This window comes from Mesoplodon mirus (assembly GCF_964341445.2).
Source record: "Mesoplodon mirus genome assembly, chromosome: 9".
Taxonomy (NCBI): Eukaryota; Metazoa; Chordata; class Mammalia; order Artiodactyla; family Ziphiidae; genus Mesoplodon; species Mesoplodon mirus.
This window is the reverse complement of record NC_138985.1, coordinates 66,603,797-66,614,100: the sequence shown is the minus strand read 5'-3', so window position 1 is coordinate 66,614,100 and position 10,304 is coordinate 66,603,797. Positions and strand designations below refer to the sequence as shown.

At 59.2% G+C, this 10,304-nt stretch overlaps 1 protein-coding gene across 1 annotated transcript; it reads right to left on the bottom strand.

Moving 5' to 3' along the window:
- Positions 1-1,927: 1,927 nt before the first annotated feature.
- Positions 1,928-5,593, bottom strand: EVX1 (even-skipped homeobox 1; the record flags this gene model as incomplete). The annotated part of the gene is made up of 3 exons (XM_082632494.1): positions 1,928-2,715; positions 3,353-3,600; positions 5,167-5,593. The coding sequence occupies 3 exons, from the start codon at positions 5,591-5,593 to the stop codon at positions 2,173-2,175; spliced, it is 1,218 nt and encodes a 405-aa protein (XP_082488620.1). The 3' UTR covers positions 1,928-2,172.
- Between the last annotated feature and the right edge of the window lie 4,711 nt (positions 5,594-10,304).

Genomic DNA, 10,304 nt, shown 5'->3' with positions numbered 1-10,304 from the left:
TGGGAGGGTCTGCTCTAAACCCTAAGGAGGGATGGAGGCAGATTAAAGAGTCCCCGCCTGCCCATGGATACACCAGCAGAGGACCCTTGAGTCCATGCAATCCCGAGCACCCAGCCTGCTGAGGACACCCATCTCTTCAGAGACAGCCACAGTGGCTCTCCTATGGGGACAGAGGATGACAATGAGGTGGCCACTCAGCACTGTCTGTCCCTTTGCCCTGACCAGAATTCCATCCTTGGAGATGACGTCCAGTCTGAAGAAGATTCAAACCCTCCCATCCCAACTCAGGAGTCCTCCTCCCTCCTCTCCCCTCACCCTAAGATGCAGACCCACCTTGACCAGCAAACCCAGCTCTCTGCAGTGCTCAAGCTCCACCCCCACTACCTCATTCGTCTCCACCTTGGGTTGGGGTGGAGGTAGGATCCACAGAGACCAGAGTCCAGAGTCCCCTTTCCTCAAAGGGTTGGGGCAACTGGAGAAGGAACCATCAGGGTGAGCCCCTGATGGGATCAGCGCTGTGCTGGGCCAGTTGAGCCAAGTCTCCTAGCATGCACAGAATTAAGGAAACTTACACGCCAGGGCAGCTCAGCTCAGAACCCTCCTTCTCCACCTCTGTGCAATGTCCATTTGGAGCCTCCCAATGCCCAGTAGAGGCTTGGGAGACTGTGTGTCCATCTTTTGACTCCTTGCCTACCCAAGCCTATGACGGCTGAACTAGTAATTTAAAAGGACTTAACATACTGCCCGCTGCCAAAAAATTTAAAATGCTAAAGTGAGAATCATATCCAGCTTTATTGCAACATGGTCAACAAATTGTAACAGCAAATTCTTTGGGCATCAAAGGAAAACCAAATCAAATTCATTCCCTACAGGAAGAACCACTCCCTCCCAGTCAGGGTGAAACTTGCCTTGGAGGTGGGGTGGGGTGGGGTACAAGTTCTCCTCTCTCAAAAATTGGCTGCAAGAATGACTGTGGAAGTGAGAGTCTGGGAGTGGTTCCCAAACAAACCCTGGTGGAGGGGAGAGACAAGGTCCCCAGAAGGGGCAGAAGCCTCCCACTAGTAACTGGAAAGTCAAGCCCCATTGGCAGTTTGGGAGACAGAAGAATGTAAAATGCCAAATGCAAAGGGAAGGGCCAGAAAGCTCCTGGTGAAGGGAAGGCAAGGGCTGGAAATTGCTTCTAATTTGCCACCAGATACTGAGGGAGAGAGATGAGGTCCCTGCTCCCTAAGCTCTTCCCTGGGCGCCTTGTTAACAGCTCAGCTCTGGGCTCCACGGCCAGCCAGCCGCATGGTGATCATATTATACATTCAACATTCAAAAACCCTCCTCACACACATCACTTGCTAATCAGGGTGTGTGTTGGGCTCAGGGAGAAGAGGCTTGGTAGAAGCTGCCAGGGGAGCCTGGGGTATCTGCAGCCTCCCTGCCCTCGGTACACAAAAAGTAGGGGCGGAGATGAAGTTACAAGAGAGATATCAAGAAGCTAGGAAAGAGGAAAAAGATCAGGTGGTGGTAGATGCTAGAATCAGAGAATATTGTGGAACTGAGGCTCCAGGAGGGTCAGAGAGCCCCAAGCTTCCTTGGGAGGGCCAGGATTCTCCGCCGTAGTAAGTCCTCTCCCTCCTTCTCCTAGATGGCTGGTGCATTGCCATCCACAAGCCCCTTGCCATGCCTTGGAAAAGCTGGCAAAGATTAATCTCTACCTGCTCTGCATACACAGCATTTTGTTCCGAGAGACAGCAATTTCCCTTTCCATTGCGTGGGCTTGGCCTTGGCAGTGGGGAGGGGTTCCGGGTGAGAAAGGGGTTGGGAGTGGGGGGCTGGGGAGCTTAGGGGCTGCATATCGGTTGCTGTTGCAGCTAAGTTTGTTTAGCTTTGGAGCCACGGCCTCAGCCCGGGTCAGGGGGAGTGCGGCCGGTGAAGAACGACAAAGAGGCGCCACCCCAGAGGAAGGTCTCTCAGCCACGGCCTCCCCACCCCGACTCTTGCTCCCCAAAAGCGCCAGCCACGGCCGCTTCCCGGGCGTCCCGATGCTCGAGGCCAAATCCCGCTGGTCCTCTGCGGCCCTCTTCTTTCCCCTCGGTACCCCGGGGGCGGGGAGGGGAGCTGTCTTGAGTCCCCGGGGGTTGCCCACGGGCGTCCTGGAGCCGGCTGCCGGCGGGCGGCCCCTTATCTCGTGAGGGGCACCTCCTCCCTCTGGTCCAGCGCCACAGAGGAGGCCTTGCTGAGCACGGAGGGCGCGAAGGTGAGGAAGGAGTCCGAGCGGGAGGTGGAGGCACAGGTGAAGTCTGAGGCAGCGGCGGCGGCGCGGGGCGCCAGCCCGTTGGCCGGGCCGCCGTGGCAGGCGAGGCAGGAACAGGGACCGCCGGCCGCGGTGCCCAGTCCGTGCGCCGGGCCCGGGTAGAGCGGCGGGTGACGGAAGGCGCACAGCAGTTCGGGCCGCGGGTAGGGCTGCGAAAGCACGCGGAAGGTGTCGAGCGGGCGCAGCGGCCCGCTGAAGGGCGAGGCGGCGGCGGACGCGGCGGACGCAGCGCCCAAGCCCACGGGCGAGTAGTAGGGCAGGGGCAGGTGCGACGGGAAGGGGTAGGGCAGGCCGCCCGCGGCCGCCGCGTGGCTCATCATGTACGTGTAGAAGGCTGGGTCGGCCGGGTGCGGCCAAGTCATGGCCAGCCGCTGCCGCTTGTCCTTCATGCGCCGGTTCTGGAACCACACCTGGCGGGGAGGAGAGGAGCGGGTTCGGCGGCCGCGCGGGCCCGGTGCGCAGAGCCCAGAAGTCCCGCCCCACTGCGGGCGACGGCGCCGGCAGCACAGGAAAGAGCGGAGGCGGAGCCCCTCTGGGCGGGGGCAGATGCAGATCCCACCCTACCCCCCGGAGCTGGAATCCCTCCCGGAGAGGCGCAGGGAGCCACTCCAGTCTCTGTCCCTCCTCCCCTCTGCCCACGCCGCCAGGACGCCGGAACCCGGTGTGGATGGGAAAGTAGTGGGGGCACCGAGGACTCCACCGGTCTGAGGGGGCGGGCAGAGGTTCCCCAGAAACATGTCCCTTTCCTGCTGCTCTCCCATGGGGCACTTCCTTGTCACCTGCACAGGCACTTCATCCCCGCTGTTTATTTGGCTAGGAAAGGGACAGTCAAGCGCATGGCAGCCGTGCTCACCCAGGGACCGTCAGGTGGGCAAATCTGCTGGCACCTGGCACCTGCACCAGGCCTAGACACCCCCGGCCTAGCTGCCATGTGGGCAGGGAGACTCCAGGCCCCAATTCCTAGCTAACGATTTAGGAAGTGGGGAGTTGGTATTTATTTCCTCCTGACTGGGTGCACCCCGTCTCCCTGGTCCCTGGAGCTCTTACCTTGATTGTGGTTTCCGGCAGGTTTAGAGCAGCCGCCAGCTCACATCTCCGAGGCCTGGATACATAGTTCTCCCTGTAGAATTCCTTCTCCAGCCGTGCAATCTGCTCCCGGGTGAAGGCAGTACGGTACCGTCGCATCTGGTCACTAGCACTGCAGGCCAAGGTGCCCTGGGAGCCACCGCTGCCATTGCTTTTGGGAGCCTCGCCGCTGCCATTGGGACTGCTGGCCAGTGCCTCGGAGCCAGGCCCTGTGCAGGGAGCCCAGAGTATACGCAAGCACAGCACACACAACAGACACACAGACACTGCTCATGTGGGGCTGTAGGCCGAGGGTGTGTATGGAGGGGGTGGTGGAAAGGGACATTCCCCCTCTCAGTAGCCTCAGATTCTGCCTCTGCTGGGGCAGCAGGGACGTTGAGAACCCAGGAATGGAGGAAAGAGGCTCACCATTCAGAGGAGCACATAGCAGCCATTAGGCCTGGCTGGGCTGCTGTTTGGGAGGCCTCTCTGTAAGGCCTGCTGGGAACAAAAGCCCCAGCCGCCCTGGCTACCTGCCTTGGGGCACAGGGGAGATGCAGCCGCTCTGAACTTTCTGGCCACCATTGACAGGTGTGGGCAAAGATATGCATATGTGACAGGCAAGTGAGTTGAGAAGCACCTTTGTGCTGGAGTGTTGCAGGAAGTTGGGCAGGGACTGAGTTTCCTTGCTTTGTGTGCCAGGCTGCGGTGCAGGTGTGGGAATGGGCACTAGGCTGCATGTGTTGTGGGAATGGCACAGGAGTGTGTGTATGAGTATCCTATTACCTCATTATGTATGAATGGAGTATGGATTATTCTGAGGGTATGCTATGCTTAGTCTGGGTTGAGTGGACAAGATGGTAATGGGTGGATGTGGGTACTCAACAAGGTGTTGGCTGCCAAGGCCAGGGGGTGGTTTTTCTTCCATACCAGGCTCTTCTCACCCACCCGCACGGCTTTGTGGAGGAGTGTCTGCTGGTGGGCTCTTTCAACTAGCTTTCCAGCCCTCTCAGGGAGACTCCCTTCCTGCTCATTCACCCCCCCCTCCCCGCTAGCCCCTGGCCAGGGAGGGGTTCTCCAGTTACAGCAATGTGCCAGCCCCCCCATATGAGTGTAACCCAAGGAAGGGGGGGGCTCCTGCCCCCTGCAGCTCCTTTTCCTTTGGGTGGAGAAGTGGGACTAGGAAGGAAAGGGGAAGGGGGGAGGGCCAGAGCTCTGCCTTTTCAAATGCAACCGGAGACCAAAGGCAATTAGATCATTGGGACCATTTCCGACCTGGCGCCACCGAGCCCGGGAAGTGACAAGGTAATTTGGACCTCTGACCGACGTGCAAACTGGTCGAAGGGCCGCAGCACCCGGGCGCCCGAGTTGGCCGCTATTTTACGGTCCTTTATGGACTCCCGGCTTCCGCGCCTGGATGCTCCTTACACCCCGCCAGCCACAAACTGCCCGGACCCGCGTTTGATCTCGCCCACGCCGGGAGAAGGTGTCTTCCCCGCGCCGTTGAAGCAGTACCTCAAAGCTCTGGGGGGTTGGGGTACACTTTGAATCCCCCTCAAGCCCAGGGCTTGCGTCTCCCTCCTTCCCCCAAAGCACAGCTGTCACCCTCAGTCCCGCCAATGCCAGAGCACAGAAGGAGACCCCCCGCCAGGGCGCAGATAGCGGGGGAGAGTTGCTCAGGTGGGTCCCCCCAGCCACCCCGCCCTGGGGGAAAGGAGTGTCTTCCTCTCCTCTAGAGCTGAAGTGGAAGGTGGGCGCGTTGGGAGGCCGGGGGAGAGAAGGGGCGCGGTGGCTACCTTTGCTGTGCTGGTACTCGGCGTTCCCGGTGGCGCAGTCCGGGGTGCAGCTCACCTCGATTTCTTCATAGAAATCCGACTCGGTGTCCGAGCTGCTGGGTTGCCCCTGGCCTGAGAGGCTGTCGGCGGAGGCAGCCGGAGGTCCAGGGCCGAGCACTGCGGCGCCGGCTGCCCGCGACTCGGCGCCCGGCCGCGCAGCGCTGCCTGCTAGTCCGTCGACCGGCTCCTCTTCCAGGCCTCCCCCGCCGCGCTCCCGGGCGGCCGGAGGACCGGCCCGCGGACTCAGGCAACCACGGGGCACCATCTTCTCGGGCGGCTCGGGCAGCGGGCTGCCCACGGCTTCGGACAAACTGGAGACCCTCTTGCCAACCAGAGTGCCAAGCTGACCCCCATCCAGAAACATAACCATGTCCTTTCGGCTCTCCATCCCGGGCTCTCAGAGGGGGGAGGGGGAAAGCCCCAAGTGAGCTCCTAGCCCCCCGGCTCCCTGGGTCCCCAGCGGTCCGACAGATCTTGGCTGCGGGGGGGAGAAAGAGGCCAGGCGACTGGGCGAGCGCGGAGCGGCCGGAACGCGGTGTCGACGGTGACAGCGGTGGTGGCGGTGGGGAGCTGGGGGTCACCTTGTGATGCGAGCGCTCCTCTGTGCCGCACCGCCTCTGGGAGGAAGCCCCATTGCCCTCTTCTTTCTAAGCTGTCATCCTCCTGCTGCAATCGTCATTACAGTACCGCTGGTGACGCCACTCGGCGAGCGCAAGTGGATAAATAGAAACGTCTGCTACAGCGAAGATGAAAGGAGACCCGCAGCTAATGGCTCGGCAGTGATGCGCCAGGTGTGGGCCTCGCTCGAATGGGGAGGAGAGTGTGAAAACAGAGAGACACACACACTGAGAGAGGGAGACACCCAGGCAGAGGGGATGCAAATGGAATTCCGCAGAAAGAAAAGAGAGCTTAACGCGGTGAGTTCCGCAGAGGCTGCGGGACTCGGTAATTGAATACGCTTTTGATATATATTTTTTTCTTATTGTTGTTCGGGCTTTTGTTTTCTTAACTTGGTGCCTTGTTCTAACACCGATGAGAGAATCCTTAACTGCATTTTAGAAGTGTGAAGGCCGATTCACAAGCCTCCCTTCTCTCGTCATTATTACAACTGTCTGTCCCTGGCGAGCTAATCTTGCCCGGGCTCCAACGTCTTTTTTTACCAGCTACTGAAAAGCATATTCCCTCCCCCGCAAGTTGTCTGGAGAGCTTGAGCCTGGGGTCTCTTTCCTCCCTCCTCTTCCCTCCCAGCCCCTACCCCCAGCTGTCTCCTTCCTCCTGGGAACCAAAAGAGAACTTTGCCATTTTTCTTTCCCAAGGGGCAAGAGATAAATGTCTTAATATTTTTCTTTAAAGACGGCCTTGGCTGTTGACTCCAAATGTTCGCTTTTTTTTAACCCCCCCCCCATCTAGGTGGCCTTAAGCTTTCCACAGCCCAGCTTGACCTCCAGAAGGCTATTCATGGAAGAAATCGCTTTCCCATTTGCTTGGGCCTCGCCTGCACTTCAGGTATGTAGGGTGGGGAGAGGTTCTAAGGGTAGCCTTTTTTCTTCTCTTGCCTGTATTTTAAGGTATTTGTTCAGAGTCAACGAATTCCCCCGAAACAGGTTTTGGGAGTTCAGAAGCGCCGGCAAATGCGGCCCCCGCAGTGGCAGCGGCAGCGGCAGCGGCAGCGGCAGAGGCTCCTAGCTGGGAGAAGGTGTTATTCTCACCCAGAGATTTGGGGCAGGGGTCCGAGAACGACCAGCACGCAGCATTGGGGTTCACAGAGGGTTGACTCGCAGGGTTCTCCCTCACGCCCTGCCCCGGGGCTTTGGTCCCCTGCTCCAAAAGTGGGTGGCGTTGGGAGAAAAGAGAGAGAAGTCATTGAAAATGCCATGAAAGCACAAGTGACTGGGGTTCTCATCAGTCGTTGCGAACAGAAAGGGGACCCCCATGGCAGGACTGGGGGGCGTGAGCAGTGCTGAATGTATTTGGGAACATCCACAGGCTCCCTCTCAGGTCTTCTTCCAGGGAAGGTGGAACCCATTAGGAAACTGACCCCTTGCCAGCTTTGAGCAAGTGTGTCCGGGCCAGGTAGGTGGGCTGGGTCTCTCCCCACTTGGCTGAGGCTGGGAGGCAGGCCCCTTCTCGGCTCTGCAACCCTACAACTCTCCTTTCTCTGTCGCCTCCTCAGAGCTTCTAGCGCTAAGCTGACAGCCGCAAAAGTCTGTCTTGCACCACCTCCTTCTATGTGTTCCAAGACAAAGCCCCAACTTCTGAAATTCTAAAGAAAAGTCCCTCTGTCACTAAGTTTTTTTTTTGGGGGGGTCTTCTATCTCCTCCTCCTCCTCCTCCTTTTTCTTTTTCTCTACTCCTCTCTCTTCTCCCTGCCTCAGTCTTCCTATCTGTGGGCTTCCAGAGGTGGTGGAGGAAGCAAGGAAACACAAAGTCCCTTCTCAAGTCCTGCCTTTGACTTCTCCCCCATTCCATGAGAAGATGCTCATTAACCTCCCCTCAGGGTGGGGTGTGCAGAAGGATCTGGATGGTAACGTTTGCACAAACGTCTCCACTCCCTGGAACTCCCAAAGCCACCAGGTGCTGAGCACCGCTAGCCCCAAAATCCTGGAGAATATTTTACAGGTGAGAGGACTCCCGGCTTCCGCGCCTGGATGCTCCTTACACCCCGCCAGCCACAAACTGCCCGGACCCGCGTTTGATCTCGCCCACGCCGGGAGAAGGATCAGATCCCAGAGGCTTTTGCCCTGGTGCAGAGTTGTCCTAGGATTCTGTGGTGCCCTGTGCTTTCCAGCTGGTAGCCAGAGGCTGAGGGAGCACTTGGCTTGCTCTTTCCTTCCTGTCAAAGTCGAGCCACCAGCGTTTGTGTTAGATCTGCCACTGTCCTCCACCCTCGGCAGGGCCCTTCAAGCACTGGGCTTGGGGCGCCCCTTCCCTCCCCCCTTCATCCCCCGCAGCCCTCCACCAACTTACAGCCGGCCCCGCTGTGCTCACCTCCAAGAGGCCAGTTCCTCAGAGCGACTCCCGGCTCCCCGCCCCGCCCCGCCCCCACTTTGCATTCAATGGGACTGCTCTGCGTTTGATCCTCTTTTCCTCTGGGTTTTCCCTGCGAGATGAAAGCAGAGTAGGATTGAAAGATCAAGAGGTGGCACTTGCGTCTCCTTCCTGGGTCCGGCCCATCCGAGCGGGGCTTCCCCCTTGCGTCCCAGGAGGAAGGAGGCTCGAGCCCGGGTTCAGCCTCTCCGGTAGGGGGGCTGCCTCCTCCGGGCTTCGGAGCTGAAGCTTCAGGGATGCCCCATCCCTCTCCCGATTCCTGCCTCTGCCCTTTCAAAACGCCTCAATTTTCCCTGTCTTTAGGGACCTAAGGTGCCCCCGGGCGCAAGAGGAAAAAAAATTTTTTTTAACCAAATGTCACTTCTTCCAAAAGCATCTTTCATCAACATCAGATGAAGAGGTCGAATTTTTAACAAGAGAAAGAAGAAAACAGGAGGGACTCGATATGAGCACCGTTTCTGGTTGGGGTTTTGTGTGTGTTTTATTGGGGGGGTGTTTGTTTCTGTTTGGTTGGTTTTTTTGGTTTAGGGGGAGGCGTTTTAATAGCGTGGTTATCACTGTGTCATGAAGGTTATTCCCTACGCGGCAGGAGAAAAAAGGTAAATTCGCAGAGGGGATGAAGCCCGCGTCGCCGAGGTCTGGGCAACCTCATAAAAGCAGAGAGGGGGTGATAGCAGCCTAACTGGGGTCCGGCCCGGGCCCCCACGGCTTCTCACCTCCCTCGGCGGGGAGGACAACCCCCTCCCCTCCGCGGGCCTGCTGTCCCCTCCCCCGCTGGGGCGGCGGTTTTAGGTCCAGCCGGCTCCTCAGGGATTGAAATTCTCCGGACTTCAAAAGCTCGCGGCTCCGCTTCCGCCCGTCTGGGCTGGGCAGGGGGTGGGTGGGAACCCCGGGGAGGCGACGCGGAGATAAGATGCGCGGGCTGTGTTAAATGGAATCGGAAGCCGGGCCTGGGCACAAGACACGCTGATCCGCTGGAGCCTCTTCGCTTCCCGAGAAAACCCCGGCTCCGGAGAGCGGCGGCAGGGGGTAGGGAACGCCTCAGTGGCCTGCGGACCCTCTCGGGGCCATAGTCTGAGGCCCTGAGTACCCTCTCCAGCCAGCTGCGGGGCCTCCCGGCAGCAAGCACAAGTCCCCGCCGAAAGGAAGGGGCGAGGAGACCTGGGACCGGGGAATAGGGTTCGGGAGCTGATTTGGCTGCTTCAGTGCCAGCAAAATTTTGATCAGGAAAAAGTTGTTTTCGCTTCTCACTTTAGTAAAACGTAAGAACAAAGGGAGCTTCCCTTTAAACAATAAGCGTCGCCGGGCTGCCGGGGCATTGATTTGGGGCCCTCGGTCATCTTCCAAGCTGTGGAGCGCGGGCTGTGGCCGTCGAAGTTCCCGCGCGGCTGGGTCGCCGCTGCTGTAATAGTGGGAGGTGAGGGGACTTCTGGCGGTTGGTCCCCGTCTCATCCCTGGCAGCTGCCGATGCGCATCTGGGAACCCAGAGCCCAGAGGTACCGCAGGGTGTGCCCCACTTGGAACAAGGTCCACTGGATCTCAGATGCCCAGAGGTAGGGTTTTTCCGGGATGGGGGGACGGTGTGGATCATCCCTGACCACTTCCCCCCGCCGTCCCTCGCCCACCGTGCAGAGGGAGTTGGTGGCAGTGGGCCTGCAGTGGGCTCCACAGAAGTTTCTCCTTGGGGCAGGCAGAACCTGCGGCTTCTGGAACTCCAAACAAGCACCCCCTTCTCTCTGTACCTCCTGGAGTGAAGGCACCAGGGACAGGAAACTGGTGGCTTTCACCACCCCACCACTCCTGCTCCTCAGGTACTCGCAGCCAGCCAGTCCTGCAGTCACTCTTGCTTCTACACTTGTCAACCCTAGGCTCCTGTAGGCCTGAGCCCGGGGACATCCGAACCCTGAGCTTGGGACTATGGACTGGACAGCCCACATCCTTACACCTACCACCTGCCCATCCGGGAGCTGGAGGACCAAGGGCAGGACTGGAGTCCTGAGGACCTCCCCAGGCTCAAGGCTTGCTCCTTCCTCAAGCCACCAGCTGGAAGG